This window comes from Alnus glutinosa, chromosome 2, assembly GCF_958979055.1.
Source record: "Alnus glutinosa chromosome 2, dhAlnGlut1.1, whole genome shotgun sequence".
Classification (NCBI taxonomy): Eukaryota; Viridiplantae; Streptophyta; class Magnoliopsida; order Fagales; family Betulaceae; genus Alnus; species Alnus glutinosa.
Window position 1 is genome coordinate 32,051,162 of NC_084887.1, and position 20,823 is coordinate 32,071,984.

General features: G+C 35.1%; 2 protein-coding genes across 3 annotated transcripts; both read right to left on the bottom strand.

Moving 5' to 3' along the window:
- Positions 1-270: 270 nt before the first annotated feature.
- Positions 271-6,565, bottom strand: LOC133860517 (helicase SEN1-like). Its single transcript, XM_062296106.1, has 10 exons — positions 6,446-6,565; positions 4,576-5,151; positions 3,356-4,444; positions 2,943-3,267; positions 2,569-2,824; positions 2,252-2,468; positions 1,713-2,077; positions 1,382-1,516; positions 387-530; positions 271-292 (listed from the first exon to the last, which is right to left on the bottom strand). Exons 1-10 carry the CDS (start codon positions 6,557-6,559, stop codon positions 271-273), a joined length of 3,243 nt encoding a protein of 1,080 aa, XP_062152090.1. The 5' UTR covers positions 6,560-6,565.
- Positions 6,566-13,552: 6,987 nt separating this feature from the next.
- LOC133860001 (uncharacterized) lies at positions 13,553-20,688 on the bottom strand. Of its 2 annotated transcripts, XM_062295618.1 has the most exons (12): positions 20,416-20,688; positions 18,395-18,979; positions 17,056-18,276; positions 16,639-16,963; positions 16,266-16,521; positions 15,949-16,165; positions 15,359-15,696; positions 15,037-15,171; positions 14,732-14,866; positions 14,424-14,558; positions 14,116-14,250; positions 13,553-13,943 (listed from the first exon to the last, which is right to left on the bottom strand). In XM_062295618.1, exons 1-12 carry the CDS (start codon positions 20,515-20,517, stop codon positions 13,676-13,678), a joined length of 3,852 nt encoding a protein of 1,283 aa, XP_062151602.1. In that variant the 5' UTR covers positions 20,518-20,688; the 3' UTR covers positions 13,553-13,675. The 2 variants fall into 2 exon arrangements, with proteins under 2 accessions (XP_062151602.1, XP_062151603.1); XM_062295619.1 differs by lacking the exon at positions 18,395-18,979.
- Positions 20,689-20,823: the final 135 nt, after the last annotated feature.

Below are 20,823 nucleotides of genomic sequence, written 5' to 3' on the forward strand. Positions count from 1 at the left end.
AATTTCCTTTCTTTTCTTTTCTTTTTTTTTTTTTTTGGGGGGGGGGGGGGGGGGGGGGGGGGGGGGGGGTGGGGGGGGGGGCAGTATTGGCGTATTGGTAATGTTGGTGCATAACATCCCTACAAAAACAGTCCCTAGCTACTCGGACATCAAATTTATAAAATTTATAGTAAAACAAAATAGCATTGAAGAAACTAAAAGGCATAAGAGTAAAACATAACCTTCTAAACTAAGCTGAAAGAAAGCTTCAAATATCCAATGCTAACAACATTAAACTGGAATAAGAAAGCGTCTACAACATCAAATTGGAATAAGAAAGCATCTAATCACAGTGTCTCACGAAAATTGTCATTTACACTCAAAAACCTTGGTACTAAATAAGACACCTGATCAATTTGCTATATAATAAACAAAATAAGGCAATCTCGCCAGAAAACAGCCTTCTAACTCTGGTTCTTTTGCCACAAAACCAACCCAACAAAAAACCGCAATCAATGCCACCATTCAAATTTGCACCACTGTTCAATGTCCTGAACATGTTTCAAAATCAAAGTTAATTTGTCAAATGAATAACAAACAACAAGTATATCAAATTAATTTCTTTGGTACGTAAAAGTATATCACTGTCATTAACAAACAATAAATAAAAATTAAAATATGCCAAAATAAACAATTGATACTTGTTGTTAATTGACCTTGTAATAATTAAATTCCTGTTGTTTCAAAATAAACTCAAGTTACAAGGCCAAGATAAACTATATATAGCTCTTATATGTCGTCCTATATAAAGAGTGATATACCTCGAGTTACAATGCCATGAGATAAATCATGCTAACAATGTCAAACGACGAGGATCAAAAGAAGCTCCTGGAATTTATTATGTGCTTCTAGTGTTAAAACTAGACTCTTCTCAAAACCTCTCCAAAGATCCCCAAATTAGTAGACTTGCAAAACCTCATTGATCATCTGGAGAAGAAAAATGTTAACAAACATATCTCAAAAATATGGTTACTAGTAAAGATGGCTTGGAAAAGCATGCAAATCCATTAATTAATTATAATTATAAATAAATGAAAGCAATCTTACCTCGATCATCAGTCATTCTACCACCTTTCCGACTTTTTCTTCAAGTCAACATCTTCCCATTTATTCTTCATTCTAGACTTGAAAAGATTTCTGACATTCATTTGTATGATCTTAAGTCTTTTGAAGGACCCAACGTCAAGGGACAGAAAATGGATCATATATATATATACAGCTTGAATAAAGCAAGGAAAAGCAGTTTATGTTCTTATTTGAAGTGATTCTGCAGACGAGAAATTCCCTTGCTTGATGATTGTTTAAAATTTAAATTTAAGAGCAGTAGATGTGTTTCACGCACCTAGGAGTTGCAGTTGATGTTTCTGGCTCATCCCTCAGACTGAGTGAGGATAGTGGTTTTGTGAGGTGCCACACACTATCAGGCTCTGGACAACTACTTGAGTCCACCGGCCATCTCATTGGAACAACTAAGTTCCTGTAGCAAACTCAAACAGATGAGCAGTGGTATCGTACATACATATTCAGGCCCTTTTCAGTTAATAAGCAAATTCAGATTCCTCCTACTGTTGAACACAACTTGATGACAACTTAACTAGAACAACATATATGCATATTAACTGGAAAAAAAAAAAAAAAAAAAAAAAAAAAAAATCAGATAATTAAGCTCATACCCCTCATCACATCTGTGTTTGCAGCGATGCATCTTATTCACTGTATAGCTCCCAAATAAGATGTCAAGATGCTTTGCTAGTCTTGGTATATCAGAAAACAGCACAACATCCCAAACCCTCATAACCTGAATGTGATATGAATTCTCCTTGAGAATATCTACAGTCCAAACCAGATTCAGCTGCCCATCGACCTTGTACGTCTCTAAAAGTTGAGAACAAGTCCCATCATGGACAATGATTTTTCTCTCCTCATTGGGCTCACGCCAACCACTCGAAAGCTTTGCCAAAAGAGAAATCACTTCCTTACGAATCTCTGCATTGCTAGTCCTCGCTATAGATTTCTGGAAATCAATGTTGAAGAAAACCTGCATTTTAATTAAGGTAATTGTAATGTGATCATGGATAAAAATTCAGATCAGTTCAAACCCATTACAATTCTACTATCTAAATCACTTTATACTAAATCTTTATATAAAATCATAGACAAATAGGCTTATATAATGCTGATAAGCATAGAACAACCAAAACATTGCATGTACCTTCCATTTAGCCTCTTTGAACAGTAGAGAGTCATTATTGAGTAAAATATCAAGCTGTTCAAGCTCCATCAAGGCAGCAGTAATTGTCTGAGCCAATCTCTTGTCCTCATTGGCCTCATAGAAACACCCACGTTCCTTGGCATCAAGAACTAGTTTCTTCCAAACAGAGTCACTCTTTTGCAGAGTCACACCATCCCCCAAAATCCAAAGGCAATACCTAAAGAATGAAACAGTGACCAAATTTTAATTTGCAAAACCGACAGAAATTGAAACTTTTTCTGGTGCATGCAGCACAATCTGATATATACAAGTAATACCTTGCTCGAGTCAGTGCCACATTTGCTCTTTGTCGGTTGGAAAGGAAACCTACTGATCCATTCCCATTACATCTTACAGTAGAGATAATTATTACATCATCCTCACCTCCTTGGAACCCATCAACAGAGCGAACACTCACACTGAAGCCACTACCAGACTTGCTGTATTTTCTGACCCTCTCTTCAATTGCAAAAACTTGAGCCTTATACGGTGATATCACTCCTATACTAACATTCTTCTTTGTGTTAAGGAATTCTGTCACAAAAAACAGGAAATTGTAAAAGGAATTCACATCATTTGTCTATTACTTTTCTGAAAGCATTTTTTTTTTCTTCGGGATAATAACTTTAGACTAATAAGCAATAAAACATACGTTTAAAAAGATTGTCAACTATCTCAGAGACCACAGCAGCCTCAACCATATTCTTGGGACTGTGCCCGAGACCAAATTCCTCCTTTCCATGAACTACGCTTATAAAGGAGTAGGAGCTGTACATGTTGCCCTGAAGGAAGCGCTTCTCATAGTTTCTTTCTTTAACATTTGGAGCATCTGAAATCTGTTTGTCATAGAACTCTCGATTTGGAAATAAGCTAATGGATGGATGCATCCTGTACTGGACATCAAGAAGGTGCTTCTGGTGCCCCAACATAACAAGTCTTTCGAACAAACTTCTTCCAAATTCAGCCTTCTCGGATATCTTAAAAGTGCACATTCGAAACATGTTAAACAAAGTGGAAGATGTTCATAATTTGCAAAGATCAAAGAACCAAGGATAAAATTCTAACCTCGCTTTTAACCATAGCAGGGAGCTGCCTTTCATCGCCTATGAGAACAGCATGGCGGAGACCAGGTAGTTGTAAAGGAACAGTTGATTCACATTCTTTAAGTTGAGCAGCTTCATCCATAACTAGGAATTCCAATGGCATAATTCCTTCTGCATGTAATTTAGAAGAGCTTGATGCAGTACAGAACACTAGGCATGCATTTGCCAAGCAAAAGTTTTTTATTGAATAATTATCCATTAAATTTGGAACAGAGGATGTCAAAGATGATGCCAGATGTCTCAGTATATGAAGGCACTCTTCTCTCAAACTCAACTTTGTAAACTGACCCACATCGACACCTTGCAACACAATTTCAAGAGATTTGAGCAGATCCAAAGCTCTAATAATTTTCTTCACTACCTCCAATGGTATTAGAGAAGTTGGTAAGTGTGTATACAAATTAACCATACAAAACTTCAGTTGCTCATGAATCGAACAAAATGTCTTCTTTAAAAACTCCTCTAACGTCAAAGGATCATCATCATCGTCCTGTCTTTTTTCATCTTCTTTTTTTTCCAAGTATATTTCGTACTGTGATTTCGGGTCAACAAACAAAGATATCATTGATTCTAAGCCATTTCTCCAGCCAGATAAAGGAGCAAAGCACTTCCCGAGCACATGAGTACGATAGTCAAGAAATACATCAAGAAGACCATCACGATGATCAATCTTCATACGCTCACCATTCCCAAATAAAACTATATCTCCAAGCCCGTATGTGTCATACTCTACCGACTCCCTGACCAACCTCAGCAGCCGTGTTGTAACTTCCAAAACCGCAATGTTAGTTGGAGCACATGTTAATGTTCTGGACTTCTCTTTAAGGAGGGCATGTAATAAGACACCAACGGTCTTTGTTTTCCCAGACCCTGGAGGGCCCCATATCAGTTTGACAGGATTCTGATGATTGCAATCTCTCATACCAATACAGCTTAAAACTGCAGCTTCTTGAGAGCCATTTAGATTATAAGAGCTGATCATGTCCTGTAGATGAGAAGGGGCAGGACTGTTTTTTCCTTTAGAAAAACAAGTCAAACAATTTTCATCATCCTGTTAGGATTAAATATATAATGCATCAGTAATGTCAGTCTTTAAAGAGAAGGTTACTATTACTGGAGAATGTATGAATCGATGTGCGTGACATTGAAGATCAAGCAAAATGATCGAGTTAAAATTCTTACAGATGAATTGGCTTGCAGTACTGTTTTAATAATGTTTGTGTTCCCCCCTTCCGGATCTGGGTGCAGTGCTTTCCATATACGAACATTTGTAGTCATATTCATAAGATACACTGCAAAAAGTGTTTCTTTCTTGTTTGCAAAAGGTGTGTTGTTCTTGAACTTGTGCATGTCTTGTTCAATCACAATGTGCTTCGATGCCAGTATCGGGATTTTTTCAGATGTTTCATTTTTTACCCCGTGAACATAAGCTATAAGATAGAATCTTTTTGGCCTGTTCAAATCATCAATGCATTTTGGTCTAACATTTGTCAAGGCAATAAGATCACCAACCTCAGGTTCATATTTTTCTACATCTTTTCCTGTATTTGCAGTCGGCTTCAATGTAATTTCATAGAACAAGTCTTTAGGAGGTTTAAATTCTTTAGATTTCTCAACAGAATATATTATACAAGTAGGTGCTCGAGAAACTCCTTTCACATTTGAAAGCAAATCAGAATGTGTTTCCGCAATTAAGGGAGGAATGAATGACTTCATGTAATGTGTCATTGAAAAGAATGTCTCTGGAATCTTGTTCACCTGTCAGTGAATGATGATGCCCCAGTTATGCGTGAAAATGTCACGACTAATGAGAGAAAATTTACACATGCTTGTCACGATCGATAAGGACACTAGCAGCAACTTTCCTTAAATTTTTCTTAAATTTAGAGAATCGAGCTACTTTTTAATTCCATATTGAAATAAACGTCATAATACATTTCCTTAATCCTTATACCAATTTAATATTCTTTCAAATAAATGATTAAAAAAAAAAAAAAAAAAAAAAAAAAAAAAAAAAAAAAGAGGAAAGAAGGCAAAGATAAAACTTTTTTTTTTTAATAAAATAATTGATAGGGAAGCAAATGTGTTACCCCATATTTTAGGTAGCACTTTTAGTTTCATTTGGTTTTCCTTATTTGGTAATGAAATTTAGAAAGTCTGTTGTCGGTGCTAAATAACTTGTACATCACTGAATGAAAATTAAACATAAGAACTCTGCAACATGTATGAAAAATAAATAAATTGATTAACAAACAATTAAAGCACTAAATTTCCTATAAATCTTATGTCAAATCTAAAGAATGACGATGGAGAAATTACAACAAACGAACTCTATATGTAACAATTGTAGAGTAAAACATAAAGCACTAGTACTTCAACCAAACAAGAATAGATTCTAAAAACAATAGTAAGCAGCAGACACCAAATTAAACGATATTCCCTAAATTTAGGGAATCACACTACTCTTTACTTCTCTATCTAATTACACCACACAATAGATTTCCTTAATATTTTCCTATATTATTAAAATAGTTTCTTTTAGTTTTTTATTCATTCATTTATTTTAATTTCTTATCTCTCACTCTCTCTCTCCCTCAAACACAACAGCAGTTCATTTGAATTGAATCGATCAAATATTTATTAAAAAACCAATTAAAGTATCACATGAGACTATAGTGATAATTACATAACCACTCTTAATTTCTTTAATCCCCACCATTAGATGGACTATGGAGGCTAGGGCTCACCATTAATTTCGTGATGATGTTCGTATATAAATCTAACGGTTGGAGACTAACAATGTATTCCCACGGATGGATTTTCACATTGCTTTCCAACAGGTACTTCGTTCAACAATGTACAAGAAAATGTGTAAAACCTATGTATTATCTAATAATTGAAAGAAAAAAATAAAGAAAAAAAAGATGTTCGCAATATTATTTATATATTTAGATTCTTCTTATGTCATGTATGATGAATGAATTAATGTGTCAGTCCTTAGCATTCTAACGATGTAAAATAGCCATTCAGATGTAAGAAAGAAACAAAAAACCTGGTTTTTGTGAAGATCTTTATTGAGAACATCCCGGAGAGACCAAGAGAACACCATGTCTATTAAGCTTCTACCATCCAGTTCTTCTTTCTTGCCATCGCGCTTATGATCCATTCTTCTGGACGGTGATTGAGAGAGAGAGGGAGAGGTTCACTGTTCACAATCAAAATAAAGATGTATCCTTAAATAATAAAGACCATCAAAAGCATAAAGGACAAAAGCTCAGAGTGAGAAGACGTTGACTACAAGTCAAGTTATGTGCAGCGTTCAACACCCTGTTCCCTCAGTACGGCTAACATTACCTAGATCATTTGTAGTAGATACATAATTTAAGTACGTAGTTTCCAAATAATCTAAACTTGCCCACTATATAGGATTACAAACATTGCAATAATTAAACGGAAGGAAGTGTAAAAGAAAGGAAAAGGTAGTCGGGCATGTAACGGAATTGAAAGACAAACAGAGAATAAACTTAGGTAAGAAGTAAGGAGAAAAGGAAAAAGATCGAAGATCGAAGAAGAAGAGATTCTCAAACCTTGGAGGTTGTTTTCCAATGTTTGAGGTTTTATGCATATAACGTATGTTAAATATATACTACTTTGAAACTCACACTTCATGGGAAACGAAAAGGACAGATACATCTACATGCTCTTAGGGAGACCAAAAGACTTTCGCCTATTGGTTGGTCGACAACCGACATAGTTTCCATTATATTGGTTCGGGATATGTTATTCTTACTTCAACCCTACATTCATCTTACACTCAAGCCCGGCCCACGTGGGTGAGTGTATTTTTTCTTTTTAAGATTAGAAAAAGAAAAGGAAAAAAAAAAAATGGAGAAAAACTCAAACCACGTAGACTTGAATATAAGATGAGTGTAAAGTTGAAGTAATAATAACATATCCCTAGCCTATTGGTTCATAAGATACCATACAATGCATACATATAAATATATGGTGCCCAATAATAAACGTGGCCAAAACAAGATTAATGACTGTTGAAACAAATTTTCAACAGTCAATGACCAAATCTTTTATTACAAGGGTCATACATTGCAATTTGACGCGGAGAGAGAGAGATTACTATGAATTATTGAGTACTTGCTAAAATGTGCCCCATTTGGAGCCTCATCTCAATTGTTCACATTATCTACGGACGAAAATTTTCCCCGGCCATCTTTTTCTCTTTCTTTTTCCTTTTCCCTTTACCAATCTTTTTTCTTTCCTAGCTCAAACTCAAAGTAGCAAATCTTGCCTCTTTACAAGACATACAGTAACCGAGAAGCTTTCCAAAGGAGCCCACAAAACCGACCTCATGGGTGGACCCCATGATCAACAGAAAGACCACATATGATACTTGCACTTGACGATGTATTTAATTTGGTTAATAATAAGATAATTTTGTAAAAAACTAAAATAAAGTTATTTGTTATAACCATATTCGTAATCGACTTGTTTACAGCAAAAGTTCGTATTGGGAAATAGTATAGAATTTCTCCTGAAGTATATATATAATCTTATAGAAAAGGCAAAATGATAGTTCATAATGTAAAGAAAAATTCCTCCAGGAAAGTAGTTATTAACCGAATCTAGAGCTTCTTTTTTTTTTGCGGAAATGAAAGAATTATTTTTACATTTTTCTTTTCTGTTAATCAGACATTCTTTTCAAGAATATTAGTGTTCGAACCATTAAATCCTTGGAACATACGAAAGAATATAGCTAGGCTAGGGGTTGATTGACTAATGCTCCAGCTACATTTATGGATTATGAATAGAGTATTCTGTGATTTTTTTGGATTATTTTGTTATAGTAATTATAGATGATATATTCGTATAGTTTAAAAGTTTAAAGAAGCATGAATATCATATGAGGGTGGAGTAACAAATCTTGTGAGAAAATAATTAAACTGTACGTATGCCATGTTTTAAGAAATGTGAATTTTAATTCAATCAAGTCACCTTTTAGGAGTATGGATCGAATTTCTATAGATCTTAGTAAGGTGAATATTGTGGTCCTTTGTGCAATGCCAACTAGTGTGATATATTGATGTTAGAAGTTTCTTAGGTCTTGCTGGGTACTATAGAAAATTTGTGGAATGATTTTCTAGTATAGCGGTCTCATTGACATAGTTGACGTGAGAGAATGTTAGTTACAACTGGACAGAAGAGTGTAAGAAAGGTTTTCAAGAATTAAAGCAGATTAGTGTTTTCTTTTGGTAGTTAGAAGACTGAATTGTGATTAAGAAATTAAAATTTTGGTTGGAAGATTTTGAGTAGTTGCTGATAGAGCATGAAGTTTTTGACTGAGTTTATAAGGTCGAGGAAACTGGGTTGATATCCAAAGGTTTTGAGTATACTATATTTTGGTTTTGCTAAAAAGAATTGTAGATTGGTGACTAGTCTTTGATTTTGATTGGGGAGTGTGTGTTATTTAGAAAGCAAAAAAAAAAAAAAAAAAAACCTGTTTGTGATTATGCAAGTTAACCAATTGGGATGTAATTTTTTATGTTTGGTTTGCTGACTACGAGCTTGTAGGTATGTGGATTTCCTAGTTGATGGCTTGGTCTTGGTGTTGGTGACTATTATATTTGGAAGTTTTGTTTTGTTAAAATCTTGGGTTGTTAATATTGATTTTGGGAGATTTGAACTTTGTTTTTTGGTCGTTGTGTGAAAAAAATTATTTTCCTGAAGGATTCATCGAGCATATTGGTAAATACTAAAGAGTTTATTATTTCTGAGTAGCTATTGAATTGTATACTTGTTAATGATGCTATAGTTGGTGTACACATAAAGAGATAGAACATATTTTGTTAAGGTCCGATTCATGATAGTACTATATGGTGTAAAGGATTTTGGTGGAGCGGGTGTATTTCATTGATAGGTATATCTTAAATTATTTTTATGTCTCTTAATTTGAGATTATCGTTGTTCTATAATATATGATGGAATTAATTGAAGAAATGAGATTTGTTATTTGATGAGTTCTGCAAATAGTACATAAGATATATTGTAAGATTGCTTCCATTGAATTTATTACATGAGAAAGTGTAGCGTATACCTCTTCTTAGTTGAAACTTTATTAACAGAATTATCTAAAGCATGACTTAGAGCTAGTAATTGAAAAATTAAATGGACTACTAATTTTAACAAGTGTGTGTGAACAGTGTGCAACAAAATATTAAATGCGGAATTAAATGAGACAAATATTTTGTTGACGAAGTGGAAACTCAATTAAGAGAAAAACCACTCCGGGACAGCCAAACCCAGGATATCCACTATTCAGAAAACAAGACTAGATACAAAGTAGTAACACTCAAATACCCCTGATGCAGTGGTCGTACCTTGCTCTCTAACGTGTAACCCAACACGAGCGCCTCCTAACCAGGTCTCCTACCTTAAGGGGTCTTCAATGGAATCATTTACCTTAGGGCCAACCCCTAAGATAGACTTCACAGCTAATCAAATCACACACTGGCAAAGCTAGAGAGCTAGCAGATCTTCAATATCTCCCTAAACACCCTCTCTAAGCTGTGGAGAATTCACCACCGAATTCTATATTGAAAGCATGCCTAGAGCCTCTTATTTATAGACTTAGGAAACCCTATTTTGAATCAGAAACGGAGTCTGAGGCACGCGCGTCCGGACGGGAGCCTTGGGCCATCCGGACGGGCCAAGTTTTTCTTGTTCGAAAAGTATTCTGGAATTTTCTGCAGGGTCGTCCTGACGGGAAAATCTTTCCGTCCGGACGCTTCTAGTGGCCTCCAGATAGTTAGTTGACAGCATTTTTTGTCAGCTTTCCAACGACGCTGATTTCGTCCCAATCTGATATTTGAGTAAAAAGTTATGATCAAAATACCGGAGGGAGTCCGGACGGTCAACTGCAACCGCCTTTTCAAAGTAGCACTGAAAGCTTCCATAACAAGGCCGCGTCCGGACGGTGTTACCCTAGCGTCCGAACGGTTGCACTTCGACGGCACGTATTACCATAATAAGGCTTTGGAGCGTCCGGACGGTTGAACTGGTGCACGCGATTTCCATATATGAAGCTTGATCATCCGGACCATGAAGACTAACGTCCGGACGGTTGAACTTTGTATGCACGTCTTGCCTTATAGAGAACATTGTCCGGACGGGATCACACATCGTCCGGACGGTAGCGGCCGTCTTCCCATAACTGTGCCTTGAGTCAGAAACCCTAATGCTTGGCAAACACTGAATGGCGTCCGGACGGTATTGCCACGTAGTCCGGATGGATGCGCTGGAACACTGGGGTCTTCTCAAACTCTGAAGAGCATCCGAACGATTTACCATTACGTTCGGAAGGATGAAACCTTGAACTGTTCGAAGCATCTAGACACTGATGAACATCCGGACGGAAAGATCTTGTCGTTCGGACGGATGTTACTGACTGATGAGCGTCCGGACGGAATACCACGTTGTCCGGACGGCTGACAGGGAACCGAAATAAATCTTTCAAAACTTCACAGAATCTTCACGAAGAACATAGCTGAAGAGTAGACTCTGGATAAAGCAGCATCCCTGTGAAAGCAGCAACATTACATAGAAGTGATTTTGTTCAACAGAATGCAGCCAACACAAAAACTAACAGTAATAATAGTTTTTGAAAAGAAAAAATGAATTTATTGGGATCACAAAAGTCTAAGTATTTATTTACTATTAAAGAGTTAAACATGAGGCAATATAGATGGTTTGAGTTGATTAAGGATCATGCATATTGTTCGATTAATTACCACTCTGGAAAGACTAATGTTGTGATAGATGCACTTAGTACGAAATCCTCTCGATTCTCTGTAGTTATGTTGATAACTCAAAGACATATTATATTCTAGATCTAGAAAGATTGGAAGTTGAGGTTATTTAAGGTGATTCTCAATCTTGCTTGGCTAATATTAGTATGCCACTTACTTTGATTAAAATGATTAAAACTTCTTAGGAGTGGCGCACAGTTGAAGAAAATTTTGGACGAGCTGTGGAATGAGAAAAGACTTGTATTTAATGTACGTGTCAGATGATGGAACTTTAAGATTTGGGAATAGATTGTGTGTAACGAATGATTCGGATAATAAAAGATTGATTATAGAGGAAACTCATCTTTCTTCTTACTCTGTACATCTGGGTAGTACAAAAATGTATTATGATCTTTGTAAGATTTATTGGAGTGGTAAAAAAAGAGAGTTGTTTTGTAGAACCATGTCTGATCTGTTAACACTCACATAATTCCAACTAGTAAATGGCTCGACATCATTCATTTGATTAATTATTCCTACTTATGAGGTTGCTCATTATATTTTATCAGAAAAACTTCACTTATAACTCCTGATATTTCATCACTTTTGAAATAAGGTACCCAAACTTTAAAACGTGTCAATTTAGGGTATCCATATTTCAATTTTTTTTTTTTTTTCAATTTCAACCCTCTGTTAGATTTTCATTAAATCCTATCAAAATTTTCAAGATACCCCTGTGTTTTGGTTTTAAAAAAAAATAGAAAAAAATTTCAAAGATTCAGGTACGGTATAAGTATTTTTTCCAAATTCTAAACAACACCTAAATCCTTGCAATTTTTTTCTCTAAAAAAAAATGAGGGATATTTTTGAAATTTTGACAAGATTTAACTGTAAATTCTAATAGGGGGTTGAAATTGAAAAAATTTGAAAGACGGATACCTTAAATTGACACATTTTAAAGTTTGGGTACCTTATTTCAAAAGTGATAAAAGATCAAGAGTTATAAGTAAAGTTCTTCCTAATTTATTTGCACTTTTTCAAAGGTATCATAAGCTCTTGATGTTAGCCACACCAGGGATAATTTGAGAATCATGGAGTTCAGCAAGAGATTTCTTATCTTGCGAAGTATTTTTTGTGAAACATTAGTTTGGGAAAACCTTATGTGGTTTAATAATGAAGTATTGATATTGAATTTATATTTTGTTAACTTGAGACATGTTAATAATATGATCATTAAGAAGTGATTGATATTATTATAGTGAATTGTAATGATTTGTTGAAAGATTTTGAAGTACTAGGCTTAAATATCTTACAATGTTATCAAATGAATATAGAATTTTGGGAAAAATATTAAAAAAAAAAAAAAAAAATGCCTTCTGAACTAACAACTGATTTTAGAATAGCCCCCTAAATTTTCAATTGCACTAATGTGACCCATCAAACTATCAAAGTTTGCCAAAAAGGTCATTTTTGTCAAAATATTCCTATAATACCTTTATTCTATTAAAACCTGAAATAAAAAATTAATAATAAAAAACTATTTAAAAAAAAAAACTATTAATACAAAACTAAAAAGTTAAAGAAATTAAAATCTAAAAAAATTAACTTTAACTAAAAAATAAAAAATAAAAATAACAAGAAAAAAGTGGTGGCTCGGCAACCACCCCAATTAAAAAAATTTAATTTTTTAATTTATTTAAATTTGTTAGTGTGTGTGTGTGTGTGTGTGTATATATATATATATATATATATATATATATATATTATTAACAGTGACACGTGTCGTCATTTTATTGATGCTAACGTGGCACACTCATTGAATTCGTCAAGTGTTTTCACGAAATTTGACTGCAGGGAGTAATAAAATTTTATAAATGTATTTTTGTAAGAGTGACACATGTCATTATTTTTATTAGTATTGACACTAACAGAATCCGTAAAGTATTTTGATAGAATTTGACTATATTGTTTAAAATGCTACTTTTTGCCTACCTTGAAGACCTTTGAATTATTTTTTATTCCGCAGTGAGCATTTTAAAATCATAATTTATCCAACCACATTGATTGATTTTACATTTTTTTTTTTAAAAAAAAAAAAAAACTAGTTTAGTTTAGTTTTTGTTTTTTTAGTTTTTAAGAGAATATAGATATTATAGGAATATTTCGATAAGTATTTTTGACACACTTTAATAGTTTAGTAGGTCACATTAGTACATTTGAAAATTCAATGGACTATTTTCAAATCGGCTGTTAGTTCATTCAGGGGGCTTTTTTATATTTTTCCCTAAAATTTTTGGATGATTACATTAATAATTTATAGAACATATTAAAGATTATAGATACCCTAATTAATTTGTGGGAATTCTTAAATGCATATATTTATGTAAATGTTATATATAAAAATATATGTATTATGTGCCCGTTCTCGAATTGGGGTGTTACAACTTTGGATAAGAAATCAAAGTAGCACCTAAGTAGTTGAACTACATAATCGAGCACTTGGAGATAAAGGATGAGTTATCTGCAACACTCGGCATTTGAGCTTCAGTTGAGGTTTCCATACTGCATGAGCTGGCTCTTGTATCTCTCTTGCTCTCCAAACCATGCGACGCCATAACATCTGCCTCATGGCCCTCATCCCTCAGACCGAGTGAGTGAAACGGCTTTGAGAGGTTGCCCACACTAGTGACACTATCAGATTCAAGACAATTTCTTGGGTCCACTGGCCATCTCATTGGAACAACTAAGCTCCTGTAGCAAATTCAAACAAATGAGCAATGGTATCATATATATTCAGACACTTTCCAGATATAAGCAAATTCAGATTCCTCCTACTGTTAAACACTAGTAGTTGATAACATACTGTCCATTCATCAAATTCAGAGTTTAAGTCTAACTAGAACAGTATATGTGTTTCACGCACCTAGGAGTTGCAGTTGATGTTTCTGGCTTATCCCTCAGACTGTGTGAGGATAGTGGTTTTGTGAGGTTCCGTACACTATCAGGTTCTGGACAACTTCTTAAGCCCACTGCTGGTCTTATTGGAACAACTAAGCTCCTGTAGCAAACTCAAACAGATGAGCAAGGGTATCATATATATTCAGACCCTTTTCAAATAATAAGCAAATTTAGATTCCTCCTACTGTTAAACACTAGTAGTTGATAACATACTGTACATTCATCAGATTCAAAGTTTAAGTCTAACTAGAACAGTAGATGTGTTTCACGCACCTAGGAGTTGCAGTTGATGTTTCTGGCTTATCCCTCAGACTGAGTGAGGATAGTGGTTTTGTGAGGTGCCGTACACTATCAGGTTCTGGACAGCTTCTTAAGCCCACTGCCAGTCTTATTGGAACAACTAAGCTCCTGTAGCAAACTCAAACAGATGAGCAAGGGTATCATATATATTCAGACCCTTTTCAAATAATATGTAAATTTAAATTCCTTCTACTGTTAAACACTAGTAGTTGATAACATACTTTCCATTCATCAGATTCAGAGTTTAAGTCTAACTAGAACAGTAGATGTGTTTCACGCACCTAGGAGTTACAGTTGATGTTTCTGGCTTATCCCTCAGACTGAGTGAGGATAGTGGTTTTGTGAGGTGTCGTACACTATCAGGTTCTGGACAACTTCTTAAGCCCATTGCCGGTCTTATTGGAACAACTAAGCTCCTGTAGCAAACTCAAACAGATGAGCAAGGGTATCATATATATTCAGACCCTTTTCAGATAATAAGCAAATTCAGATTTCTCCTACTATTAAACACTACTTGATAAAATACTTTCCATTCATCAGATTCAGAGTTTAAGTCTAACTAGAACAATAGATGTGTTTCACGTACCTAGGAGTTGCAGTTGATGTATCTGGCTCATCCCTCAGACTGAGTGAGGATAGCGGTTTTGTGAGGTGCCGCACACTATCAGGTTCTGGACAACTACTTGAGTTCACCGGCCATCTCATTGGAACAACTAAGCCCCTGTATCAAAGTCAAACAGATGAGCAGTTGTATCACAAATAGATGCCTCCTACAGTTAAACACTACTTAATAACATACTTTTCATTCATCAGATTCAGAGTTTAAATTTAAATAGAAAAACATACACATATTAGGTGTCCAGTTTAACGAACAACAGATTCAAAAGCAAATTCAGATAAGCTCATACCCCTCAACACGTCTTTGTTTGCACCGATGCAACTTTTCCGCTGTATAGCTCCCAAATACCATGTCAAGATCCTTTGCTAGTTTTTTTATATCAGATAATGGCGCAACATCCCAAACCTTCATAACCTGAATGTGATATGAATCCTCCTTGAGAATATCAACAGTCCAAACCAGATTCAGCTGCCCATCGACCTTGTACGTCTCTAAAAGTTGAGAACTAGTCCCATGGGGCCAACGCCAGCCACTTGAAAGCGTTGCCAAAAGAGAAAGCACTTTCTTACGAGTCTCTACATTGCTAGTCCTCGCTATAGAATTCTGGAAATCATTGTTGAAGAAAACCTGCATTTTTTAATTAAGGTACGTAATATGTCGTCATAAAAATTCAGATCAGTTCAAACCATTACAAAATAAAATTTCCAAGAGTCTACTATTTAAACCACTTTATTAAATCTTTATATAAAGTTATATTTCCATCCTTTGATTCGCTTGAATCTATATGAGAATTTCATCTGTCATTGATGAAGAAATATTAGATAAATAAGATGTTTTACGACATCAAATAGGCATAGAACAACCAAAACATTCATGTACCTTCCATTTAGCCTCTTTGAAAAGTAGAGAGTCTTTATTGAGTAAAATATCAAGCTCTCCAAGCTCCACCAAGGCAGCAGTAATTGCTTGAGCCAATCTCTTGTCCTCATTGGCCTCATAGAAACACCCACGTTCCTTGGCATCAAGAACTAGTTTCTTCCAAACAGAGTCACTCTTTTGCAGAGTCAGCCCATCCCCCAAAATCCAAAGGCAATACCTAAAGAATGAAACAGTGACCAAATTTTAATTTGCAAAACCGACAGAAATTGAACCTTTTTCAGGTGCATGCAGCACAATCTGATATATACAAGTAATACCTTGCTCGAGTCAGTGCCACATTTACTCTTTGTTGGTTGGAAAGGAAACCTACTGATCCATTCCCATTACATCTTACAGTAGAGATAATTATTACATCATCCTCACCTCCTTGGAACCCATCAACAGAACGAACACTCACACTGAAGCCACTACCAGACTTGCTGTATTTTCTGACCCTCTCTTCAATTGCAGAAACTTGAGCCTTATACGGTGATATCACTCCTATACTAACATTCTTCTTTGTGTTAAGGAATTCTGTCACGAAAAACAGGAAATGGTAAAAGGAATTCATATCATTTGTCTATTACTTTTCTGAAAGCATTTTTTTTTCTTCGGAATAATAAACTTGGACTAATAAGCAATAAAACATACGTTTAAAAAGATTGTCAACTATCTCAGAGACCACAGCAGCCTCAACCATATTCTTGGGACTGTGCCCGGGACCAAATTCCTCCTTTCCATGAACTACACTTATAAAAGAGTAGGAGCTGTACATGTTGCCCTGAAGGAAACGCTTCTCGTAGTCTCTTCCTTTAACATTTGGACCATCTGAAATCCGTTTTCCATAGAACACCCTGTTTGGAAATAAGCTGATGGATGGATGCATCCTGTACTGGACATCAAGAAGGTGCTTCTTATGCCCCAACATGACTAATCTTTCGAACAAACTTCTTCCAAATTCAGCCTTCTCGGATATCTAAAAAATGCACATTCCAAGCATATATGTTAAACAAAGTGGAAGATGTTCATAATTTGCAAAGATAAAATAACCAAGGATAAAACCCAAACCTTGCTTTTAACTAGAGGAGGGAGCTGCCTCTCATCCCCTATGAGAATAGCATGGCGGACGCCAGATAGCTGGAAAGGAATAGCTGTTTCACATTCTTTAAGCTGAGCAGCTTCATCAATAACCAAAAATTCCAATGGTTTCCTTCCTTCAATACGGTGTAATTTAGCAGAACTTGAAACAGTGCAAAACACTAGGCTTGCATTTGCCAAGCAAAATTTTTTTATTAAATAATTATCAGTTAAATTTGGAACAGAGGATGTCAAAGATGACGCCAGATGTCTCAGTATATGAAGGCACTCTTCTCTCAAACTCGACTTTGTAAATTGACCCACACCGACACCTTGCGACACTGCAGTTTCAAGAGATTTAAGCAGATCCAAAGCTCTAATCATTTTCTTCACTACCTCTAACGGTATTAGAGAAGTTGGTAAGTGTGTATACAAATTAATCATACAAAACTTCAGTTGCTCATGAATTGAACAGAAAGTCTTCTTTAAAAACATCTCAAATGTCAAAGGATCATCATCTTCGTCCTTTCTTTTTTCCTCCTTTCTTTTGTCCTCCTTTCTTTTTTCCTCTCTTTTGTCTTGCTTCCTTTTTTCTTCCTTTCTTTTTTCCTCCTTTCTTTTTTCATCTTCTCGTTTTTTTTTCAAATATATTTCGTACTGCAATTCCGGGTCATCAAGCAAAGAAACCATTGATTCTAAGCGATTTCTCCAGCCAGAGAAAGAAGCAAAGCACTTCACAAGCACATCAACACGATAGTCGAGAAATACATCAAGAAGATCTTTATGTTCACCAAAAATCATTCTTTTATTTGGATTAAAACGATCATAAATCTTCATTCGCTTACCATTCCCGAATAAAACTATATCTCCAAGCCCGTATGTGTCATACTCTAACGACTTCCTGACCAACCCCAGCAGCCGTGTTGTAACTCCCAAAACCGCAATGTTAGTTGGAGCACATGTTAATGTTCTTCCCTTCATTTGAAGGAGGGCATGTAATAAGACACCAACGGTCTTTGTTTTCCCGGTCCCTGGAGGGCCCCATATCAGTTTGACAGGATTCTGATGATTGCAGCCTCTCATACCAATGCAGCTTAAAACCGCATCTCCTTGAGAGCCATTTAGATTAGAAGAGCTGATCATGTCCTGTAGATTAGAAGGGGCAAGACTGTTTTTTCCTTTAGAAAAGCAAGTCAAACAATTTTTATCACCCTGTTAGGATTAAATACATAATGCATCAGTAATGTCAGTCTTCAAAGAGAAAGTTACTAATACTGGAGAATGTATGATGTGTGTGACATTGAAGAGTAAAATGAGTTAAAATTCTTACAGCTGAATTGGCTTGCAGTACTGTTTTAATAATGTTTGTGTTCCCCCCTTCCGGATCTGGGTTCAGTGCTTTCCATATACGAACATTTGTAGTCATGTTCATAAGATAAACTGCAAAAAGTGTTCCCTTCTTGTAATTGTGCGTGTATTCCTCATCAGTTAAAAGGGGCTTTGATGCCAGTATCGATACCGTACTAGACTCTGTCTCTAAGTCTCTTGGCCGAAGAACATAAGCTATAAGATAGAATCTTTTGGGCCTTTTCAAATCATCAATGCATTTTGGTCTAACATATGTTAAGGCAATAATATCACCAGACTCGGGTTCATATTTTCCTTCATTTTTCTCAGTATCTTTCGCGCTCTCCAACTCAGAATCTTTAATGCTCTCTAATTTTATTTTATAAAACAAGTCTTTGGGAGGTTTAAATGTTTTAGATGTTTCAACATATTCTATTTCACAAGTGTGTGCTTGAGACAGCGCTATTATGTTGGAAAACAAATCAGCATGTGTTTCCTCAATTAATGAAGGAACGAATGACTTGTTGTAATCTGCCACTGACGAGAATGTTTTTGGGATCTTTTTAACCTGTCAGTAAATGATGTCGCAGTTATGAATGGAAATTAAATGCCATGAGAGAAGATCGATCTACACATGCTTGTGGGAACAAAATGTACATCGTTGAATGAATAATTAAAGTACGCATAAATTAAGAAATATATAAAGCAAAGAGAATAGCAAAAAGGGTTACATATTGCTTTTATTCTTTCATAAAATTTACAATACTAAAGACTCGTATTTATTGAAAAATTGTGGTAGGTAAAGCTAAAGATAGTTATAATAATCAAATCAAACCTGATCATTACAATCAATAGTACTATAAGGAATATATATAGCTATTATGTAACCATATCTTATATTCTCACATTCCCTTCAAACTTAATGTGAAAAATTCTGAAAACTTGAATTTGAAAAGAAATACATAGTGATAAAACTATGGAAAATTGTTTTTGTATACACTCACAATGAGTGTAGGACCTATGCATGTGGAATCCATGTAACAAATAACACAACTCTAAAACTATATTACTAATAGAAAATAGTTTGGACAACTATGGTAGGATGATTATTTGTTTACAGTCTTCCCACTACAAGAAATTGCCTCATTATATTAGTGTTGAGATTATTAGCGGCAACCTAAAAGTCGCCGTGCCGCTAATAATGAATCATTAGCATGCATGTCATATATATGTATGATACATGTGCATGTCTGCTCCTAATCTTACCAACAATTAATATATATATATATATATAGTGGCAGAGCCAGAACTTTTGTTCACAGGGGGCAAGATTAAAAAATAAAATTATTTAAAATATAATTAATAAACTAATTTAATAAAATTTAATTATTATTTAAAACATATAAATACAACTTACAATTATATATTTCAATGGTAAGTGATTGAGTTCAATCCAATTAGAGGCTGGAATGAAAATTTTGAAATTTAATTAGGGAATAGAACATCTTGCACTTAAAACTCATTGTACACCTGAGTGATTGAATGACCAAAAGAATGAATGGGAGCGCTCCCTAAGTTGAAGAACGAAGTAAATCTTTTCCTTTCTTCGTTTTTGATTTGTTTTTTTTTTTTTCTTTCTTTTACATTTCTTTTCTGAGCTCCTTCTGGAAAGTGGAAAGACTTGAAGACGACTGAAATTTCTTCCTTCTATATTCTATTGTTCATCAAAGTTTTAATTTACTTAAGGCTCTAAAGAGTGAAGATTGAAATGTCAATTGTCAAGCAACAATTCACTGGTTCGGCAACAGCTGCAAGAGGAGCCTTGGAGGGGTTCTACGTCTACCGGGGGTTGCCCCCCTTAATGAGTGACCGAGAGTTTGAGGGTGGGCAAATCAGGGCCCCACTGTATATATATTTCTTATTTAAAAACCCATAGATATTAGATGGGGTGTATATATATGATTAATAATATATTTAGATAAGAAGAAAAACAGATCGACCAACCTGATTTTTGAAAAGGTCTTTATTGAGAACATCCTCAAGAGACCAAGAGAACACCTTGTCTATTAAGCTTCTACCATCAAGTTCTTCCTTGTTCTTCTCCATTTCTTCTGGGTGATTTCTGCAAAACCGGACGTCAATTTGCCAAAACCCAGAAGTTCATAATGCACGCATGCCAATTAAAGGGGAGAGGGAGGGAGAGAGAGATCAGAGAGAACTTTCCGTACTGAAGAAAATAGCTAGGCTAGAAAAAATTTACCCAATCGCATGGCTAGCTACTACATGGCCATAAATAAAGATAGGTACTTAAACACCCATTATCATGCAAATAATGATCATCAAAAGCAACACAAATGCCGAAAGTGAGAAAGAGGTCTAAAGAAGACGATGAGTCCAAATCAAAGTAAAATA